This window comes from Balaenoptera physalus, assembly GCF_965194825.1.
Source record: "Balaenoptera physalus genome assembly, chromosome: 10".
Classification (NCBI taxonomy): Eukaryota; Metazoa; Chordata; class Mammalia; order Artiodactyla; family Balaenopteridae; genus Balaenoptera; species Balaenoptera physalus.
In genome coordinates, this window is record NC_138889.1 from 108,165,219 (window position 1) to 108,187,765 (window position 22,547).

Sequence of the window (22,547 nt, forward strand, 5' to 3'; positions counted from 1 at the left end):
AGACTTTTAAAACATGTATGGGGACCTCCTTGCCCATTTCTGAAATAGCTTTCACTCATCTTCACTGTTACGGTTTTTTAACTTGGGTTTCTTCCCTGTGTTCCAGGACAGACTTCCACAAACAGAGTTTGAACCTGCTGTCGCCCACCTTCGTGCACTGTGTTTCGGGTTCTGTCCTCCTCTCCAATGCCCCAAGTTTTCTGAGGTCACCAAAACGAATGTCCTTTTAACAGTTTTCATCCTTCTAAAATTTTCATTCATTCACCATCCTTTTCTCCTGTGTTTTTATGCTGTTCCTCCTCATAGCTGTGACTATACCATTACATCTCCTTCCCCCCCATCTATTTCCCTGTTCTTATCTATTCCCTGTTACTTCCCTTCCCCTTCCCTCATAGGCAACCAGTAAATGAGTTTAGTGTGTATTATTTTGTTTGTTTGTGTTCTTGCAAGACATGTCTTTATTTTAAATTGAAGTATAGTTGATTTACAATGTTGTGTTAGTTTCTGGTATACGGCAAGGTGATTCAGTTTTATATATACGTATATTCTTTTTCATATTCTTTTCCATTATAGGTTATTGCAGGATATTGAATATAGTTCCCTGTGCTATACAGTAGAACCTTGTTGTTTATCTATTTTATATACAGTAGTTTGCATCTGCTAATCCCAAACTCCTAATTTATCCCTCCCCCACCTTCCCCTTTGGTAACCGTAAGTTTGTTTTCTACAAAACATGTCTTTTTAGTGCACATTTACTTTTTCCCTTTAAAAAAACTTTTATTGTGGAAAATTTCAAAAAGGCACAAATAGAGAATATTATGCACTCCTATGGACCCCTTACTCAGCATTGACAGTTATCAGCATTTTGCTGATCTTATTTTGTGTAGCCCCTCTATTTGTGTGTGGGTGGGTGGGTGGACTGGAGTTTTTTTAAGGCAAATCCCAGACATAATGTCATTTCGCCTGTAAGGTTTTCACTAACTGCCTCTAAAACATCAGCTCTTTGCTATGCTAATTTCATCTAATATTTATATTTAAAATTTTCCTAGATTGTCCCAAGTATCCCCTTTTACATTTGGTTTCTCCTAATATGGATATAGACAAAGCCCGCCCATTGTTCATTTGGGTAAATTAATTTTGCAAATGTTTATGTAAATTGTGTTGTATAGCTCACTGTTTCTTACTCTTTTCACTAAGCACTAAGTTACTCTGTGGTGTCTAACTATTGAGTAATACTCCACAGTGTGCAACCACCATATTTTGCCTATCCATCTCCCAGCATAGGACACTCAGGTTGCCTCCCAACTCCTTAGTGTTGTTATAAACAAGGTTGCAGTGGACATCCTTATGTTAATTCTGTGTGCCCTAATGGTTTGGTGTGAGAATTTGAGGGGAGATAAGCCCAGGGGTGGAATTGCTGGGTTGCTGGGTCATAGGGTATACTTGGAACTAACTTGTCCAAGTTAGTTGGAACTAACTACTTGGAACTAACTAGTCCAAGTAGTGCCAGGTTGTCCTCTGGAAACCAGTCTACCCTCCCACCTGAGGGGCCCTGCATCTCAGTGTCTCTGCCAATGTTTGCCATTATCCAGTTGTCTAATTTTGGGCAGTATAATAGCTATAAAGTGGTATATCATTGTTGCTTTAATTTGCATTTCTCTGATCACTAATGATTCTAAGCATCTCTTATTTCTCTTAAGCATGGGAGGTTGACTCTTCTGTAACTTCCCTATTCGTATCTTTTCCCCGTGTTTCTTGTCAGGTTACAGTCTCCTTTTTGTTTGCAGGATTTTCTTGTATGTTCTAGATATTAATCTCTTATTGGTTTCAAATATCTTCTCTCATTCCACCAAATTATTAACTTTGTCCACGGAGTCCTTCCTTCACTGAACAGAAATCCTTAATTTTTTTATGTGATCGATTTAATCAATTTTTGTCTTAAAGTTTGTGCTTTTGAAGTTTTTTATAAAATGTCCTTTTCCATCCCCCGAGTCACAAATACGTTCTCCTGCATTTTCTTCTATTAACATTAATGTTTTTACCTTTCACATTTAGGCCTGTAGTCCGTTTAGAGCAGTGCTGTCCAAACAGAAATATAATGTGAGCGACATGTACAAAATTTTCTGGTAAACACATTTAAGAAATAAAAGGAAACAGTTGAAATTAACTTTAATATTTTCAAAATCCAATATAGCTAAACTATTTCAACATATAATCAGTATAAAAATTATTGAGATGTTTTAAATTCTTTTTTTTCCTCTTCAGTCTTCAAACTCCAGAAAACATTTTACACTTACAGCACATCTCAATTTTGACTAGCCACGTATCAAGTGGCTAGTAGCCGCGTATGGCCTGTGGCTACCATACCAGATAGCACAGATCTAGAGTTCACCCTTGGGGGTGGGGTTAGGTAAGAATGCAAACATTTTTCTCTAAATAATTAATCCATTTTTATCTGTCCCTATTTCCCCATTGATTTGTGGAACCCGCATTATTGTATTTTTGTGCTCTAATCTGCCTCATATCCGTCACTCCATTCCATTCTGTCATCTTTCCTGGAACTTTCCCTTTCTTCCACTCATTCCCGAAGGTGTCTCCCAAGACTTACTTCCTGACCTTATGCTTATGCTTATCCTCTTCTATGTCCTGTCCTTAAGGATTCATGGACTCAGGTAGCTTCAGCTACCATGTGTTCATAAATGCTCAAACCATATTTTTATTACGTCTCCATTCACAATGTCTGACCGTATTCTGCAGGACTGCTTCACTTGGCTGCCCTATTAACAAGTTAAAATGATAACTTCTCCATTGGTTCCTCACCCCCATATACATTTCCTTCTAAAATCTCCAGTTATTGCTTTCTCCTCCAACCCCGAGGCTTGCCACCATGGAGTACAAATACCCAGATTCCCTGAGCACGCCGCAATGTGTGACTTTCTCTTCCTTCATACAGTGGGGATTTTACAGTTATACCTGAAGAACAAAAGAAGGTGTCTGTGTAGTGCTGCTGTAGTACTCCATTTAGTCCCACGACAGGTTATTCCAGTTACATTATCCACATGTTCACTTTGGCATACTGAATCTGCTCTTCTTAAGAGAAAGGGATAATTATTCTGTGTACTATCTGGTCTACCACATCTCATGTTTGGAAACGTTCTGGGCCTGCACACACCTGACCCTGTCTTTGTCACAGCTGATGATAGTCAGGGTCTGCTCAGCCAGGGCCCCTGGCCGATTATGCTAAAGATGGGGCTGCTTTCCTGGAAAGGTCTCTGAGCCCCGAAAAGAAATGGTTGTTTTTATATGGGAAGCAATGAAAGAACAAAGCTTTTCCTATAGGAGGCCACCAAGGCAAATACTATTGCCCTGAAACCGCCAGTTGCCGAGCCAGAGACAAGAGGGAAAGCCACCTGCTCCTTTTTTTTATACTTCACTGGATCTAAAATACATTCTCCTGTGTTTTTGTTTACACACTTAGGATGTATCTCGTGGCTTCCCAGGGTGATGTCATTCTATTGGTCAGTGGATTGGGAACCTGTTACTTATCTGATCCCTGTCTGAACTCCCTCGGTCCCCTATTGGGGGTCCTCTCTATTGAGACAGACGGTGGGGGTGAGTAATCACCACATATATGCTCCACTCTCCACCGTCAGGCTGAGCAGTGGCTGAGACTAGGCTGTCTTCCATTTTTGAAACCAGTTCGAGAGAATCACGAGTGAAGAAAGTTGTGCACCAGGGAAGCAGTCATTCACTGCCTCAATACTGCTTGTTAATATCATGGTGAACATCTTTGGTCTAAAAAGAGGTTTGACATTGGTCAACCCAGCAAAGAGGAGGTCATTGTCATGGGGAAATGAGGTCATGGTAGGGAGACTCACAGAATAATGTGGTTCTTGGCGGGCTTGGATGCTGGGGGCAGAGTGGGAAACCTGACACACAGGAGACCAGGGCCAGAAGGAAGAACAGGGGCATGGGCAGAGAGGCTTGTGGTCAGGAAAGCAAAGACACCCAGAGGCAGTAAGAGAAGCTGAGCTGTTTAATCACCTCCTTGGCCAGACTCAAGGCCGTGGTTGCCCCTGAACAACTCACACCCGGAAGCTGTTGAGAGTTGCTGGAGATGGAGGGGCTGCTTGAGTCAGAGGATGAGGGAGGATGTGAAGGGGGAGCTTCGGCGTCTCTGACTTGTCATCTGGCAATCTTGCCCCCAGGTCCTGCTTTAGCTCTGAGAGGTTCCTGGCTGGTCCCCAGGGGCAAGGACTGGATGGCGTGCCCTAGCTGTGGCGGGAGAATGACCCCGAGGCAGGGGCAACCATTCCCCACGTGGCCTATGGAGAGGGTGCTGCGCTCTCTGCGCTGCGGTGGGGATAGAGGCGTAAGGCTAGGGGAGGAGGGCAGAAGGGGGGGAGTGGAATTGGGGGTTGCCTGGGCCCCACCACCAGTCTGGAATTAAATAGCAGAAGAGAAGGGTTGCCCTTGGGGACACTGACTTGTCTCCAGAGACAGTTCCTGGTGATGGGTTGACCTTGGCAACAGACCCTAGCAGCAGGCAGTTGTCCTGACAAGAGGGTGGTCCCTGTCGACGGTCCCTGGCAGTTTCCTGGACAGAGGGAGGCAGCTGGCCTGGGAGTCTCGCCCCCAACTACTTGTTCTTCTTGAAGAAGCTGAAGCGCTTTTCTCGCTCTCTTTCTCTGCCATCCTTGCTGCGAAGTACGACAGGTCCCTCCGCCCCGACCGGTGATACCGGGGGCATGGTCATGGCCCGGGTCATGGCCCGGGTGGCAGTGGGCACCGCTGGCTCTTCAGGCTCTCCAGAGGCCGAGGACACAGTGGCAATGGCTGCATTCACCACCCTCAACCACGAGCTCATCTCTGCCTGCAGTGGGGCGCGGAAAGACAACTGGTCAGCTTGGAGGATGCTATGCTTGGGTGGCTGGCTCGCCCACAGTGGGGAAGCGGAAGAGGAGGAGGTGGAGATGACTGCCTCATCTCAGTGGAGAAACAGACCCCTTTAAGGTAGGGAACATGTTTTGGTGTGGCCTTCACAAACATCCAGTTGGCACATTGTGGGTTGTCTGATATCAAGGAATGAGACACTTCAGACAAGGAAAAAGAGAGAGGCGAGGGAAGAAAGAAACGTGCATCTGGAGGTTCTAAGACTGCACAGAGAGAAGGGGAACACGGGAGGAGAAGGGACAGCTCACCTCATCCTTGGCCTGGAATAAATATTCTTTCCCATCCTGTAAGCTGTTGGGAGAGAGAGAAACCTCAGGGCAGAGCTGAGACTCTGACTGGCCAGATCAGGGCTGGTGAGAGCTCACTATCACCCAGAGACCAGGCTGGAGAACATGCCCCCAGATCAGACACGTTCTGCACATTCTTCAGATTCCCAGGACTGTGCCAAAGCAAATCCTTCCTGATTGGCTGCCGAGGACCAGGGTGAGCTCACTTCCATCCCAGGCCCTGCCTCCTGCTCTGGCTGCCGGCTGGCAGGCAGGGGCAAGCCCCCGGGTGTACCTGGAGACAGGGGAGTGCCAGCATCCTGCTTCAAGATCTCCCAGGCAGGATAATTTTTCAGCTTGACAGGCCTGCGTCTTGGTGCTCCTCCCCTTAGTGTGGAAGACAACCAGATCCCCCGCCTCTCCCTCCTTGACCTCTCTGTCCCCTAGTGGCTCCCCTGTGCCTTGTATCACTGTGACCTTCCCTACCATCCTGAGGGCACGTTCCATTCCTACCCCAGCTTGAAGACATGCTTGCGCTTTCGATAATCAAAGGCAACGCTGCCCTGGGCCCTGGCCAGGCTGACAGGCACTTCTCCGTGGTACGGCACTCCTGCACTGGCTGCCTTAGCATCCTTGTAAAAGCCAAGGCTCCCACGCCGCAGGACACAGTACACGTTCTGCCATGACCTAGGAGGGACATGGTGCAGGTGACGAGGAGGAGACGCAGGTGCCTGACTGGCCTTTGAGGGGCCAGTCATCCTGGGAACAGCTTGGTTGTCCGAGGACTCCCAGTGCCACTCCTGTCATCAGGCCCATCGTCTCTATAACCTCCCGGCCCTCATCTGAGGCCCCACCTGCTCCTGAGTCCTACCCCCCAACCCCCCCAGTCTAGGAAGAGGTTCTGGGCAAGCCTCTCCAGAAGGCAGGAGCCGCAGGGGACACAGGCACCACATGACCAGACCCAGTACCTGTTGGCGGCTTTCTTGCCAAAGGCCTCCATCTCCTGTTTGCGGCACAGCAGCCCCTCCATCTGTTCTTGGGCAGAGAGCTCCGGGCCGCGGGTGGGCAAGGTGGCAACCCGGGCTGACTCGGATGACCTGCTCTGGGGCATTATAGGAGGGGTCGGGCCCCGTGTCCGGGTCTGCTTCTCTCCCCGTGGCCCATTGGCCTCGTCCCCAGCACCAGACCCCTGTGAAGAAAACGGTGTCTGTGTCAAAAGATAAGATGGGAGGACTTCCCTGGTGGCGCAGTGGTTGAGAACCTGCCTGCCAATGCAGGGGACACAGGTTCGAGCCCTGGTCTGGGAAGATCCCACGTGCCGCAGAGCAACTAGGCCCGTGAGCCACAATTACTGAGCCTGCGCGTCTGGAGCCTGTGCTCCGCAACAAGAGAGGCCGCGATAATGAGAGGCCCGTGCACCGCGATGAAGAGTGGCCCCCGCTTGCCGCAACTAGAGAAAGCCCTCGCACAGAAACGAAGACCCAACACAGCCATAAATAAATAAATAAATAAATAAATAAATAAATAAATAAACCCAAAGTTAAAAAAAAAAGATAAGATGGGAGACACCTAGCCTGCAGGTCGCGAAACTGGAAGTCCAAGAGCTGGTCTTGCCACCTCCACGTTTCCTCTGAGTCTCTGCCCTCTCCTGACCCCGCTGTCCCCACCACCCAGCTCACATACCCATTTCGTCCCATATCTCCCAGTTATCAATACCCACACCTCCAAGAGAAACTCACAGGCGCTTCTGGGAAGCTGCCCTGCTCAAGTCTCTGTTGTTCCACCAGGGGCTACAAGGACAAGACGCTGTACGCAGATGTGCAAGGGGAGGGGCTAAGATTCTGATGGGGGCGCTCAGGGCGGCAGGAGTCACCTGTGGGGCTTCCGCATCTGTGCAGACGCCGTTCACGCTGGCTGGCTGTGAGGGTGCTGGCAGGCGGGGCTGGGCTCTGGAACGGCAGAGGTGACAGAGAACGTGAGGTCTATGCGTTGCTCTGGCTCAGCCTCCTCTTCCTCCCCGAAGTGTCCCACCTCCCACCTGTCCCAGGTAGCATCGGGCGCTGTCTGGCTGTCCACCAGGGCCCCTTCAGGCAGACCGGCGGTGGGCTCTGGGGCAGGGGGCTGTTTCCTCCGTTCCTCTTCCTCCCTCTTTCTTTTCCGCTCCTTCTCCTGCTCCTCCAGCTGTCAAAAAATTCTGAGGTCAGAGCATGGAAGGTCCCAGGCACTGGGGAAAGCTGAAATGTCTCAGCTCTAGTCTGATGAAACAGGAAGAATGGAGACTATAATTCCAGAAGAAGGCGGGGATTAGGAGTTATGGGGGAGATGGTGTCTCTTAGTGCCACCCAGGGAAAAAGATGGCTCCTAAAGCTGAGGTGACAACAGGGCACTCTTGGCTCACATCTGGGAGATGCTGGGGCAATGGGAAGAGAAGAAATGTCTTCTTCAAGCAGGAGAGCGCGCAAAGTCTGGGGCAGTGGGATGGGGCCGGTATTTCTGGGGTCCTGTAGCCCTCACCGCCGTGAGCTTCTCCAGTGCGCTGAAACGCTCCTCCCAGGCCACTGCGGACTTCTGGAAGGCTTCGTGCCGCTTGATGAGGCTCTCGACTTCATCGACTGTGCAACCCAGCTCAGCACTTCGCACCAACGGCTCCTGGCTGCACAGCCAGGCCTCCGCCATACCTGCGTCTCTCCCAAACACGAGTACCTCCAAAACTGCAGGGATTAGGGGTCGCAGGGAGGTGGCAAATCAGGGTGGGCAACGACAGGGTATTATAGCCACAGCAGCTTCAAGCACAGGGACACAGAGAAAGCCACTGCCCCAGAGCAGGAGCTTAGGGCAGAGCCAGGCAGTGCCAAGGGTGGGGGCCTTGAATTCCATGCCCCAGATTCCTGGTCTCGCCTACTCTGGAAACTACAGGGTGCGAGACCCCCAGCCGCTCCCTCACCGCCCAGGGCCTGGAGCCCTCAGTCAGTTTCCTACAGCAGCTCACCAAGCTGCAGCCAGTCCATCTTCTCCTGCCACTTGTCAGCTGTCTCCTGGCGCCGTGCCTGAAGCTGAGACAGCTTCTCTGAGATCTGGGTTGGGGGGGAGGGGGCGGAGATGCGAGTTAGCACCCAGCGGGGCCTTGCCAGGGTCCCTGGGGGGGGTCTCACGTGGGGGAACCAGTGATTTCTTATTTCAAGAGGCAGACAGTTCTGGGGGAAAGATAAAATGGGGAGATCCCTGAACAGCACTAAGGGGAAGGTGAAAGGTTTCTGCAAAGAAAGAATGAAAGGAAGCAGGAAGACTCAGAGGAGAAATCAGCATTCAGGCCTCCCCCGTGAGAGTGCCCGGCTACGCGCAGGCCTCACACACCTCCTCAGCCGCGTAGTGGCTCCTGGCGAGCAGCCCCTGTCCCATGTCGATGCAAGAGGAGAAGCGGTCAGCCCTGGCCTCTATCTCCGCCTTGATGCCTTGGTGGTTCTTGATGACCAGGTCTGCGGAGGACACGTCCCTGGGGGCACAGAGACCACATCACCTGCTGCCCACAACCCTATCCCGGCCACCAGCCCATAACCCCCGGAGGCCGCCAGGCTCTGTGGGCCTCACCGGGGCCGCTCTTGGGCATCCATCTGCAGGTTCACTCCGTCCATCCACAGCATCAGCTCCCGGACAGCCTTGAAGAAGCGGAACTTGTCCGTGGTGTCCAGCAGCAGCTGGCGGCGGGCAGCAGAGCTTCCCTGAAGCTGCGCCCAGGCCTCGGCCACGGCCTGCATGTGGCGGCCGATCTCCTCCGCCTTGTCTCCAGCGTAGGCCTTCTGGAGCCGGTGGCCGTCATCCTGCACCTGCTGGGCCTGCCGGGGCCCAGGTCAAAGTCAGGCAGAGTTGGGAGACTCTGAGGGGCTGCAACCTCCCTCAGTCCTGACCTCTGCTCAACACCTCCTACCCATTTTACCAGCCGGAGAAGCAGGAGGAGGAGTTGGGGGGTGTGCTGGGAAAGATGAGGGCTGGAGTCCAGAGTAAGCCCCGTCATACTCTGCCCTGTAGGGTCTTACCAGGGGGCCTGGGCTTAGCCTGGGGATCAACCCTTTAAAAGGGTCACTAGCTGGGTGAGCTTTCAGAGGCCTGTCCAGCTCGTGGGGGACCTCAAAGATTGCTAGAGTGAGATTTTCGGCCTGAAGAAGGGACTTCGGTGGGGGGCCGACTGGGTTTAAACGGCTGCAGGAAGGATCTATGCTTATTTTGTGTAGGTCTAACACCTGAGTGGGACCAACAGATGGTCAACATGAAGTACAACATGAAGAATCTTCTACCCACCAGGACCATCTGAAAATGTCACAGGCCCTCACAAAGCCTTGTCATTACAGGTGTGGACGGGGTGGCTAGATGTCCCCTGGCCAGAGATGGTTTCCTGGAACCATCCTAACCTCACCCCTACGTGGCCCTGCAGAGGATGCGATCCCTCCAGCCTCCCCATGTTCCCCACGGAGTCTCCTCTAAGTGCCCCCATCCCTCCCCCCGCCTCCACCCATGCTTGAGTCAGACCTGGGCGCTGAGGGCCTGGATGTCGTGCTCAAAGGCACAGTGTCGGCGCTGCAGGGCCTCGGCAGCGTTGAGGTCCCGGCCGGTCCCGTCTGGAAGCTGCTGCTGCTTGTGCTGCACCCGCGCCAGGGCCTGGCGCGCACCGTGCAGGAAGCGCTGCAGCTCGTGTGCCGCTGCCAGCACCTGACCCCGCGTGTCCAGCAGCTCGAGCAGGTCAGCCCAGGCCTCGTTGAGACTGTCCTTCCACTCGGCCACAGTGGCCCGGGCGGCGTGGCCCCCGGCGATGAGCCCGTTGGCCAAGGTGTTGGCGCTGTCCACGCGCTCCTGGCCGATGGTGCTCGTGTCCCGGGAGAACTCTCGGAATTTGTCCCGGAGCATCTGGCAGAGGAAGCGGTTGCACGGACAACACTGTGACACTGGAGGATGTGGTCCCTGACTCGCGGGGCAAGTCCTTTCACCCCAGACTGAGAACCCACTTCTTTCCCTGGGCCACATGGGCCAAAATAGATTTCTTCAGCAGGGCCGAGTTAGGCAGCAGAAGCAACTGGTTCCCGTTGACCCTGGATTTGACTGACACGCCCAGCCTCCAGCCCCCAGCAAAGGGGTACTTGGAACCTTTAGTCTTCAGACAAGGATACCCTAACTATGGTCCATATTTCGGCACCAGTGAGTGTCCAACCCCCAACTGTGGAGAGGAATCTCAAGTCCCCAGTGTACTGCTGAGTTCTGTTGGAAAACAGTGATCGGTCATTTCCTTTTTGCCCACGTCTATGCGCGGCCCCACGTCCTCCTTTCTGCACGGTTCTTCCAATTAAATATCTCAGAACCCAGAGGACAGCGTCTGCACGACCTGTTCTTGTGCCCCTGCCCCTTGGTGCTCGGCCCAGGATGGAGGGCTAGTCTCCCAGTGGGTCCTCTACCCTTCCTGGAGCCCACGTGTGGCCGCCGTCCTCCCCGCACTCACAGTCACGTGCTCGTAGTCCTGGCCCAGCTCGTGCGAGGCCGCCACCACCTCGCGCTCCTGGATCCACTGCTCCAGGTCGTCCAGCTCCCGGCGGAGCTGGCACAGACGCAGGTGCTCGTGCAGGCGCTCCCGCCGCTCTCCCGCCAGCTCCTTCAGGCTGGCGTACAGCTTGTCCACCTGGGCTTGGCGGATCGATATGCGCGTGCTGCGGGGGAGGGGAGGACACACTGCTCTGACCCCTAGTCTATCCCAGAGAGTCCTGCCCCCCAACTGCTGGCCAAGTCCTTGCTTCTCCAGCTTTCTAGGTGGTCCTGTACACATGCAGTACGGAAGGCTCTGCAATCTCTGGGCCTGTCTGGAACTGGCTCCCCTCTCCCCCAGGGGCTGGCCTGGGGGTCCAGGTGCTATGCTCACTTCTCTGGGTGCTCGTGGTCAATCATGTCTTGGCTGCTGGCTGCCAGCTGGTGGATGGTCTGGGCGTAGTCGGCCAGGGCTTGTTCCAATACCTGATGCTTCTTCACCTCTGCCTGGGCACTCAGCTCGTCCTGGGGGAGGGGAGAGTGGCAGTAGAGAGTAGGGGGAGGGGGGAGGAAAGCCGTAGCCTGAGCTCTGGTCTGGCTCTCACCTTGGCCTTCTCCTGGCCCATCATGTGTAACTCCTGCTCGCCCATCCAGGCCTCTGCCTCCGCGGCATCACGGTAGAACTGCTGGGCCCGCAGGGCCTCCTCCAGTCGCTTCCCTCGAAGCTCCAACTCGTGCCCCAGGCGCTTCCACATTTCCTGTAGCTCGGCCAGCTCCGGGCCTGCTGCTGCCGCACCCAGAGTGCGCTGTCGCTCCGTTAGGTCCGCGATCCGTGGCTCGTGGCCCTGGATCTCCTTCTGCAGGGTCTGTCCATAGCGACAGAGGAGGAGACGCTGAAAGGCTTGCCAAGGGACCCCCTCACGCTACATCCCCCCCTTACGCTTACTCAACAGCAAGCCCCCCTTCACGCCGTTGTTTCTCATCCTCCCTGCGTCCTCTCACCTCCCCTCTTTTCTGGCCCATGATGCCCCTTCAGTCCACATGACCTCCCACCAGGGGAACCCACCCTCCCGAGGTGAGGAAAGGCGAACCACTGAAGTCTAGGATTACACCCAGCAACCAGGGGGAGCCAGAGAAACCCCAGTTCTTAAGAAAACACACTTTCAAGTCTGGGGAGGCTCTTGGGACCCTTTCTTCTGCCTTTAGCCTCTGCCTCACCTGGTTTTTCTTCATGAGGAGCTGGACACTGGGCAGATCCTTGCCATGTTCCATGGAGCTAGCCATGGGGAGCCGCTCCGTCACCCACAACTGGATACGAAAGTGGGGGTTAGTGGAGGTCCGGAGGGCAAAGTCAGAGCTAGGGGTTGGATAGTGGGGATTCCTGGGGGAAGGTTTTCTAGGGCTCCCGGTTCTGGGGTCAAGGGACCTAGAGGGTGTCCCCAGGTGTCCCTAGAGGGTTGACTTTCAATGCCAAAGGGAAGAGAAAACAGAGCACTGCTGGCATCCCCCCAGCATCCAAGAAGGAGATTAGAGAGCCAAAGACAGGGAATAATTTACCACGATGGAGGCTCTACCCCGTCCCAGGTCCCGGAGACTCACGATCTCATCCTCCACGTCCCGGTGGAACTGGTGCTGCTCGCGAGAGGCTTGCAGGCGCCGGCAGCGCTCCTTCATGGGCTGGCACAGGGCCCTGAACTTCTCCTCCACAGCCCTCGAGGTCCTCTCCACCTCCCCTGCACCCTGGTCTTCCTGGGCCAGAGCTTTTGCCTGTGCCTGGATTGCTTCCACCTCCTTCTCTCGCACAGCCATCTCCCTCTCCAGCATCTGCCAACCGGAAGAGGAAGGAGGTGTTATCACCGTGCCTCCACCTTCAAGCTCAGCGGAGACACTGGTCTATATCGAGCCAATCATGAATTCTTATCCCTGGGGCTCGCCCCAGGGAGAGTATCCCTTCATGGCCTACATCAGTGGATCTCAAACTTTAACATATATGAGAATCCACGGGGTGTGAGAACTGTGCTAGTTATCAATTTACTGTCTCTCAGTCCCCAATCCATCTCAGTTCCAAGTCCATCTTTGCCCATTTTGAGTCACTGGAACTGGACCCTGTAAATATTTCTCCTTTGCCAGCTGGTGCAACACTAGGCCTTGTCCGTAGAGGGCGCTGGAGGGACACCACAATGCACAGGCGAGGCAGAGGCTTCTAGCTACGGTTCCAGTGTGCTTTCCTTCTTGCTCCTACGGCACAACTACCCACGGTGTGCAGGAGACCCGGTGGCCCTCACCCTCCAGCAGGTTTTGCTGGCATCTCAGTGGCAACTTCCTGATGGCCAGCCTTGGCCTGCCAGATTCAGACCCGCTCTGGTCTGTGACACCCCAGCAAATTTCTACGCCATCCAGCGGGCCTCTGCCTTCACCAGTGAGGTCTGAAACTCAGCCTTGGGGTAGGAGGAGGGCATCCCATTCCTTCCTGGGCACCCCCTCCTCAGTCCTAGAGGCAGTAGCTGCTCCCTACATTTGCTATTCCTGCATTCTTTAGACCAGGGGTCAGCAAACCCAGCCCCCAGCCGGGTTTTGTAAATAAAGTTTTATTGGCACACAGCCACACCAGTCTTTTACACATCGACTATGGCTGCTTTTACCCTATGAGGACAGAGTTGAACAGTTGTGACAGAGACCGTATGACCCTCAAAGCTCAAAATACTATTTGGCCCTTTACAGAAGAATGTTTTCTGATCCCTGCTTTGGAGTTCTCTTTACCCCACTGGCAGGTAACCCTCTTTTATTAATTAGTAGTTCTTTTCACTAAAGTTTCCTTGTTCAAGTTAGAGTGTGGTTTCTGTCTCCCGACTTTACTCTGACTGACACACACTCCTAGAGATTCTGACACTGGTGGCCCGTGGAAATCGCCTTGAGAAATACCAGTGAAGATGCTGTCTGCGAGGCCTGAGGATGGCCTCGAGAATCTCAAGAGCTACCGACTCCCCCCTCCTTTCTTCTGCTGTTCACCAGTCCCGCCAAAGGCCCGCCGTGTACCTGCTGCTTCTTGAGCAGGATGTTGACGCTGGTGAGGTCCTTGCCGTAGTCGTCGGAGTGCAGCTGGGCCTGCAGGCTCTCCAGCCAGCTCTCCAGGGCAGAGCAGCTCTGGGCAAACAGCTCAGCTCGGTTGGCATCGAAGAGGCTGCGGGCTTTGGCCTGGGTGGTGGTCTCCAGCTCGTCCCAGCGCCTGTGCAGGTCGTCTAGCTTCTCCCACACCAGCGCTTTCAGCTCCGGCTTCTCCAGAGTCAGCTCCCGCCCTTCCTGGGTGTGGGAAAAGGAAGGGGTCAGTGTCAGAACTAGATACCACTGAACACGAGCCGACAGCAGAACAGGGACCTAAAGGGCAGCAGAGACCTGAAGTGAGGGCAATCCTACAGACTTCTTGGGTGTTCTCCAAGCTTTCTAAGCTCCCCTGCCCTCACTGCTGAGTAAACCCTACTCCTTCCTCAAGGTCCCATCAAACCTCGTCTCAGTTAAGAGGCCACTGCGCTCTCTCCTTATTTTGAGTTCCCTGGTGCTTGTGGTTTTCAGTGTCATATTGCACGTGCTATTGTGTTATCGGCCATCATTTTGTGTTTCTCAGCTCATTACCTCTCACCTGAACTATGGCAAGTGACCCTCACCTGGTTTCCCTACTCCCAGCCCTTCTGCTTGAGGACTTTGGTTTCTGGGGAGGTGAGGGCAGCGTGACTTGACCTGTAGGCAAGGTGGCCTGGCAGTGCCAGGGAGTTATTTCCCCCAGAAGCAGCCCTCAACCAGCGACAGCCAGGGCGTTGGTGGACGAACACTGGGAGTCCTTGCTTTGGTTGGGATAACTCTGATTCACGTTCCACACTGTTGCCCAGGTGTCCCATGAGGACTGAGTGCCAGGTGCCCACTGGGGTAACTGGCATGGCAGTGGACCCTTCACTGACTACCTTCTCTTCTCCGCCTCACCTCCCCACCCGCTACTGGCATTCCTGTGATCACCTCCCGTGGAAGTGGCCTGCACTGGAAGCCTTGCTTCTACGGGAACACAAACCAAGTCACTGCCTTCAGGCTGCTTTACACATGCCGCCAGGATGAAGAGCACCGCTGGGTAACTTTACCAACCGTCGGCACAATCCACTCTGATGCACAGTCCTTACGTGGTGATCGGGGCTTTTCATGACCCGGCCTGGCAGGCTTTTCCCACCTTTCCTTCCAAGGCCGGTTCACGCATTCTGTGCTCCTGCCAGAAGGACTTACCCCCTTGCTCCCGTACAGGCGCCCCACTTCCACACCCCTGGTTTCCGGTCTCTCTACCAAGAAACATCTTTCCCTCAACACCTCTGCCTGTCCAAATTCTACTCGTCCTTCATGGACTGCCCCGCTGGCCCCTGCTTCTAGGATTCCCACATCTCCTCTCTCCTTAGTGCCCAGGCTTTATCAGGCTCTCTCATTATATTTGTTATATTCTGCTTTGGATTGACTTTAGCTGTTTGTGTACATGTCTCATATCCTGGCTCGGGTGTCATTCCTCGAGGGTGGAGCCTGCAGTGGAGTCACCTTTGTTCCCCACTCAGTGCCTAATACAAGGCCTTGCACAGAGTAGCACAAAGTAAATATTTGCTGAACAAATGGAGAAACTGGATCCACACTGGTCTCTTCCTCTTCCCAACCATCATGCCCTTGAGGGAAGGAAAGCATCTTTTTATATACCTTGCAGCACCTAGCAGAGTGCTGAGCACACAGGATGTTGTCCAGGAATACTTGCTGAGTAGAAATTAAGTTTTGCCTGCGCTCAGCTCTTGAGGAAGAGCTGGGTGGGAGACCAAATACCAGGAAAGCAAGACTCAAAAACGAAGTTGGCAAACTGTGGCCCGAGGGCCAAATCTGGCCCACCACCTGTTTTTATAAATAAAGTTTTATTGGATCCCAGCTACACTCATTCGTTTATGTATTCCCTGTGGCTGCTTTGGCACCAGAGTTGAGTAATAACAGCAGAAACTGTGTGGCCTGCAAAGCCTAAGATATTTTCTGCCTGGCCCTTTATAGAAGTTTGATGACCCCACTGAAGAGTGTCCTCCTGCTCTGGACCAGGAATAGGTATCGTGCTGGCCCAAAGCTGCAGTCTGGCTCTGTACTAATTTGCCTTTTCTCAAAGTTCTGGAGTCACTGTCCCATGGACCTAAGACATTCGCTCCCCAGACCATTTCTTTCCACCTTGGAAGTTTGGCACCAAGGGCTCCATGATCTCTAAGCCAGATCCTGAAGCCAGGACCCTCCCCTGCACTGCGGCTGGGACGCTGACGGGAGGAGGCCCCAAAGGCTCCCTTCTTGCTGCTCCCGTCCCATTGCTCACCTTGTCCACCTTGTCCAACCAGTCCTTGTTGGCGGCCAGCTCGGCCATGAACGCCTGGTGCTTCTGCCACTTGGTGTGCAGGTTGCGGGCCTCATCATAGGACACGTCCTGGGCCGTCAGCATCTTCTCGTCAATCCAGAGTTTCAGCTGGACCGAGCATGGAGCAGGGATGGAGAAGGGCAGAGTACATTTCAGAGAGAGGGAAGCGTGAAACGGGAAGGGGGCGAGGGTGAGTCGGGGGAGGTGGTGGATGTGGGGAGAAGCCAGGCAGGGATTCACATGCTCAGGTGACACTGCAGTGGACTGACTCTAGGCTCAGAGAGCGAGGGCGTTGTGGGAAAGGTGTGGCCAGGGAACGTCAGAGGCGACATGGGGGACTGAGAGCCTCACCTCGTGACAGTCTTGTAAGAAATGCTGCCGCTCTCGGTTGTCCCGAAGACGGCCCAAAAGCTGCTGCACTGCTTCTTGATTCTTCCTGTGTCTGTAATGACAGGCCCCTGTGAAGCCCTTGAACTTGCTATAAAAGGGTTATGACCCTCTAACTAACCTAGAAGCCCTCAGTCCTCCTCCTCTGGGGACAATACCTTCTGGGAGCGCTACAAGACAACCCAGGAACCCTGAGGTCCAGTGTCCAGCTACCCTAGGAGACTTCGGGGAGGCGGAACTTCCCCCCACCCCGTGACTTAGTCCCTCTCCAACCACTTGGTTTTTCCTCCTCTACTTTTTATCAGCTCCCCACCCCCATCTATCGGTCTGAGTGCCATGTTCATCCTGTTTTCACTTGGTTCCCTTTAGGGCCCCTCATTTGCCCACTGTCCTCATCATACCTCCTCTCTATGGAGTCTGCCTTCTCTTGGATCTTCTCGGCATGGATGTTGCCCTTAGACACCAGCTGGCGCCCGGCTTCCAGGAGCCCGCGGATCCGCTCACCGTTGGCATCCATGGTGCTCATGAAGTCTTCCAGTTTTTTAATGGCAGCATCAGCAGCCTGGAGTGTCCCCGGCATCTCCGTGTGAGACAAAACATATTCCTGTGTGGGAGGGGAGATACCGAGCTCATTTCTCAACCTCTCAGAAGGAACCTACCAAAGGCCCCATCTGAGACATGGAAGCCAACCAGGTAGGGACAGGCAGACTCTGGCTCTGAAGACGGAGGGATGGTGCCTGATTATGTGGGAGTCTCAGAAAGTTAGAAGGGAGCTGGGCTGGAGGGCCTTTAACACTCCAAATCCTCTTCCATCTTATTTATAGCTGCTGATTACATTTCTGTTATATGACAAGCCAGGTTTTCTATTTCTTCTCTAGTCAGTTTTGGTAAGTTATATTTACATCTTTTTTTTTTTTTTTTTTTTTACTCCCGTATTTTTTTTAACATGTTCTCCCTGCCCATCCTGTTCCCTCACCTACTCCATCTGCTGCGTTTACCTCCTCATCCACCACTCCTTCACATTCCTTTGGTCCCTATTTCCCACTTCTTCCTGGTTGGGACTTTGCCCCGCGGACTCTTACCTGGCTGCTGAGCACGCCCTCGGCCTGGCGAGCATCCCGCAGGAACCCCTGGAAGCCGTGGGCCTGGGCAAGACGGCCTTGTCGGCTCTCCCACATGCGGCCCAGCTCCTCCCAGCCGGTTCCCAGCGCTTCGAGTCGCTGTCGTAGGAAGAGGCACTGGGGATCGGCCTGGTCCCGGGTCACCTCCTCACCCACGGCCCGAAGCTGGCTGTACTCGCTCCGGGCCCGCTCCACCTCTCCCCGCAGGGCTGCATGTTGGGCCAGGAGGGCCTCTGCCTCAGGCAGGGTGGCCGGCCCTTCTTCAGAGGCCACAGAGGTCTGCGTGCGGCTGAGCCAGGCCTGGAAGTCATCCAAGCTGCGCAGGAAGTCCTGCAGCCGCCGTGCCTCGCCCAGCGACTCCTCTCGTCGCCGCATGGTGGCCCTGAGGTCCTCCCAGCCGGCTTGCACCTCTCCAAGCCGGGCGTTGATGGCAGGGGCTTGGGCGGGGTGGTCAGCAGCCAGGGCATTTGCCTCTTGGGTCAGTTCGCCCACCCGGGCAGCGATGGCCTCCAGGTCCCTCTCGGTGCCGGCCAGCTTACGCTGCAGCGCCAGCACCCCGGCCAGGTCATTGCCCAGGCCCTGGGTGGACTCGATGACCTTGGTCTTTTCTCTCATCCAGGCCTGGGTCTCTGTGCACTCTAAGTGGTAGTTCTGGATGCTCAGGGCTGACGTCAGAGCTGCCTTCTTGCCGTCCGCCAGGGACCGAAACTGCTGCCACCTGAGGGCAGAGGGAGTGTCCAGAGTTGCTCAGCTTTCCTGCCCTGTGCAGGTAGATTGGAAGCTTCTTCCTGCTCTCTCTCCCTTGGTATATCCTACCGCCTGCTCCTGCCGTTCAGAGGGCCTGTTCCCCACTCATCTTCCCGTGACCCCTCTTGTCTGCTCCCTATCCAGGCACCAGCCTCTTCAGACGACCTTTCCCCCGCTTCCATCTCTTTCATCACCACCCCCCTCCGACATATTTCAGATGGCTTTCCCTCCTCATTTTAGCCTCCCTCCCAGGCCCTACAGAACTCTCTTCCAGCTGCCGTCCTGTCTGCTGCATCCTTTCTCACCCCACCTGTGGTTGAGCTGCTTCTGGGTGTTGACAATGCTGTCCTTCCCCGGGGGGTTGGCCTTCAGCAACTGCTCTGCGATGTCATTCACAGCAGTAATTCGCGCTGCAAGGGCGTTCATTTCAGGCTCCAGGGTCTCGAACCTGATGGGGTGGAAGAGCTGGGCATGAGTGGTGGGAAGCAGCGGTGCGCTGGTCCACCTCCCTTAGATGCCCACGAGAACTCCTCTCCGTCAACATGAGGCTTATGGACAGGAGCCTCTGCACCTCTTCCCTACATGGTTCATAGCATCTGGGGATCAAGGGGGAGCCCCCAACTCCCCCCAAACAAGTAGAAAAACTGTCATCTCTAGAGTGGCTCAAAAACATGGTAAAAATTAAAGGTGAGGACCATCTGGACAACGAGTCAAACTAATCCCTGGCACAGGGCTTCACCCTTCAGCAGAACCTCCCTTATTCCTCCTGGGACTTACCCCTTAGCTGCCTACCTGGGTCCCACCTTACTAATATGTGTTAAAAAATGAGTTGATAACGAAAAAAATTTAAGTGATAAAGATGTGAAGCATAACTTCTCCCGGAACATTTCATATTCTCATAGAGCAGAGTCTGCAAATGGGCCACATAATAAATATTTTAGGTTTTGCGAGCCATTCGGTCTTTATCACGAATATTCAGCTCTCCTGTTTTAGTGCAAAAGCAGACATAGGGATGACATGCAAGTGAATGGGCATGGCTATGTTCCAATAAAGCTTTATTTACAAAAACAGGCAGAGGCTGTATTTGGCATAGGGGTTTCTGACTCCTGTCATGGGATATACTGAAAAAAGCAACAAAACATCTTTAATTACATTTTTAAAACCACCAGGAAATTTGACTATAGATTGAGTAGTAGGGACTTCCCTGGTGGTCCAGTGGTAAAGCATCCGCCTTCCAATGCAGGGGACGCGGGTCCCATCCCTGGTCAGGGAACTAAGATCCCACACGCCACAGGGCAGCTAAGCCCGCGCGCCTCAACTATTGAGCCCGTGCGCCACAACTAGAAAGAGAAAACCCGCATGCCAGAACTAGAGAGAAGACAGCGCGCCACAACGAAAGATCCTGCATGCCATAACAAAGATCCCGAGTACCGCAACTAAGACCCAACGCAGCCAAAAAAGAAAAATAAATAAATAAATAAATAAATAAATAAATAAATAAAGGAAAAAGAAGATTGAGTAGTAGGTGATATCAAGGAATTGCTAATTTTGTTTTATGTGATAATGGTATTGCGTGTGGTTCTATAAGAAAAACATCATTTCTAAATTATTTTAGGATTTCTTATTCTGTAGATAAAGCTACTTCATGAGGGGTTAATCAGTGTCTCTGTCTAAAAGGTTTATAACTTCAAAGCCTTAGCTATTCTAAGCCTGCACACACAATGAAAAAATAATGTACTCCCATTGCAAATTTCTATGTTCCTGGAGAATACAGAGGTGAAATGTTAATACTGGGGATTTGCTTTTGAAAAGGAAAGTTAATCAAACAGAGCAAGATATTGATGATTACTGAATTTGGGTGATGGCTATATAGGAATTTGCTGCATAATGTTTCTATTTCTGAGTATGTTTAACGTTTTTCATTAAAGCAAAAACCAGACTATTGGCAAGACTCAAAGGGATGTATGTAGCAAGAGCAGGCAGTTTATGGTGGCACCCACCATACCCCACACACATGGGGGCCACCCTATACATTGGCCCCAAACTCACAAGGCCACTCGGGAGGGCGGGGCGTGCACGGGGCCTACCTTTGCTGCACGACCTCCAGGTCCTCCAGGCGCTCAGGCAGGGCGAGCCCGTTGAGCCACTGCTCCTTCTCCTCCACCCAGAGCCCGCAGGCCCCGGCCTCGCTGAGCATGGTGTAGAGCGCCAGGGCCGCCTCCAGGGCACGTGCGCGCTCGCCCGCGCGGGCCCGCAGCTCCTCGTAGTGCCTCTCCAGGGTGGGCAGCCGGCCCTGCACCTCCGGCGTGCGGCTCAGCACGGGAGGCAGGGCCGCGGCCTGCTCCCTCAGGGTGTCCAGGGTGGGCCGGTGGCCTCGGATCTCTTCCTCCAGGGCCCGATGCTGCCGGGCCAGGGCCTGCGTGGAGAACTCGTCGTGTCCCAGCTCGGGGCTGGACACCAGGCGCAGCGCATCCACCAGCCAGGCCTCCATGTCGTTTGCGTCCGCCTGGAACTGGTAGAGGCTGGCGGCCTGGGCCAGCCGCTGGGCACGCTCCTCCGCCAGGGCCTCCAGCCTCTCCCACTGGGCCTGGAGCTCGGCGGTGCGGGCGGCGGCCTGGCCTGCCCCGGGGTGGCCCTCGGCCACTAGCTGCTGGCCCTGCTCCAGAATGAGCTTCAGGGGCCCCAGCCGGCCGCTCATCTCGCCTCGCAGGGCTGTGTGCTTGTTGAGCAGGCGGAGGACGCCGGTCAGGTCCCGGCCGGTTTCTGCCGAGGCCAGCAGGTGCTGCTGCTCTCGCACCCAGGCCTCGGCCTCGCCCACCTCCCAGAGGAAGCGCCAGAGTCGCCGGGACTCCTCCAGCCGGGCCCGCCGAGCCGCTGCCAACTTGCACAGCGACTCATAGTTCTGCTCCAGGGTGGCCACCCGCTCCAACACCAGCTGGGGGTCGCACGGTTTGTACTCTGAAACAGTCACACCAGAGGGCCAAGAGCTGTGGCCCAGCCCTCTACTGCCCCCTGTGCACCCCTAGTTATGAATCCCCCCCCACCCCACTCTCTTAGCTCTGTCGCCCACCGTCCACCCATCATCTTTCCTGTCCCCAGGTTTTTCCAGTCTTGCTGCTTCAGCTCTTAATGTTCTCCTTCCCAGCCCCTCCCTTTTCCAATTCCTCCTCCCCCCCTCCCCCCCGTTTTTCACCTTTTCCTGTGTCGCAGAAGCGCAGCGCAGAGGCGCTGACGGCCCGCACCCTCTCAGCCTGTACGGCAATGTCGGCTTCCACCAGCTCGTGCAGCTGCAGCAGGTCCTCCACTCCAGCCAGATGCTTGCCCAGGTCCTGGGACTGCAGCCGGCCCTGCGGGGCGCACGCGGCATGTCGATGGCCGTCTGAGAGCCGCCCGGTTCCCTCCCAGTCAGGCCTCTTGCCCCGCCACACACATGCGCTAACCTCGCCCCATCTTCCTGGATCAACCACACATCCCGACCTCTTGGGGCGGCTCCAGCTGTTGCACCCAGGTGAGCACACATGCTCCCAGCTGTCAGCCCTCACTCACACACATAGTGACCCCTGAGTTATCTCCTGGCACCCTGGCCTCTTTGTACTCAACTCCCGTCCTGCCGAACAACTTTCCTACTAAACCCTGCTCCTGGAATCTCCGCTCTGACTCATCATCTCAGCACCAGAATTATCGCCACCCTCCTATGGTCGTGGCTCAGTCCCCAGCACCCCAGCAATCGTCAGCATCTCTGCAGACCTATCCACATCCCCGTCTCTCGCCTAGATCACCGCAACAGCCTGTGACTGGTCTCTCTGCTCCCACTCTGGCTGCCCACAGCCATTCTTCAAATAGCAGTCAAAATGACATTTAAAAAAATGTAAAAACGCAGAATCATGTCTCTCCCCCTTTTCAAAACCTTCTAATCACTTTCAGTGCTCCATGTTACTCTGAGTAACATCCAAACTCCCTGACCAGGCCTGTAAGCCCTAAGCGAGCTGGCTGCTTCCTCCCTTACCTCATCCCCTGTCCCCTCCCTGTTCTTACAGCAGCCCACCCCCACCCCCCGGCCTCCCTTCTCATCCGGAACATGCCATGCGTGAGCAGGCCAAGGGCCTTTCTGTTCCTTCTGCCTGGAAACATTCTCTCCTTAGATCTCCCTGTGCTGGCTCCTTGGGA

At 54.2% G+C, this 22,547-nt stretch overlaps 1 protein-coding gene across 7 annotated transcripts in view; it reads right to left on the reverse strand.

The window, feature by feature from the left end:
- Window positions 1-4,021: 4,021 nt before the first annotated feature.
- The window catches only part of SPTBN2 (spectrin beta, non-erythrocytic 2), a 39,751-nt gene continuing 21,225 nt past the window's right edge, over window positions 4,022-22,547 (reverse strand). For 3 of the 7 annotated variants that reach the window (XM_082478185.1, XM_082478186.1, XM_082478184.1), the window contains 24 exons: window positions 21,574-21,727; window positions 20,468-21,338; window positions 18,691-18,828; window positions 17,595-18,351; window positions 16,914-17,116; window positions 16,477-16,567; window positions 16,087-16,233; window positions 13,761-14,024; window positions 12,324-12,548; window positions 11,943-12,032; window positions 11,330-11,590; window positions 11,119-11,249; window positions 10,705-10,909; window positions 9,744-10,118; window positions 8,808-9,052; window positions 8,574-8,712; window positions 8,209-8,293; window positions 7,734-7,930; window positions 7,258-7,400; window positions 7,093-7,168; window positions 6,188-6,408; window positions 5,733-5,906; window positions 5,202-5,244; window positions 4,022-4,873 (listed from right to left, as the gene is read on the reverse strand). In XM_082478185.1, the coding sequence (XP_082334311.1) occupies window positions 4,640-4,873; window positions 5,202-5,244; window positions 5,733-5,906; window positions 6,188-6,408; window positions 7,093-7,168; window positions 7,258-7,400; window positions 7,734-7,930; window positions 8,209-8,293; window positions 8,574-8,712; window positions 8,808-9,052; window positions 9,744-10,118; window positions 10,705-10,909; window positions 11,119-11,249; window positions 11,330-11,590; window positions 11,943-12,032; window positions 12,324-12,548; window positions 13,761-14,024; window positions 16,087-16,233; window positions 16,477-16,567; window positions 16,914-17,116; window positions 17,595-18,351; window positions 18,691-18,828; window positions 20,468-21,338; window positions 21,574-21,727 (5,469 nt within the window). In that variant the 3' untranslated portion in view covers window positions 4,022-4,639. The other 4 variants (XM_082478190.1, XM_082478189.1, XM_082478187.1 and 1 more) reach the window with 3 other exon arrangements.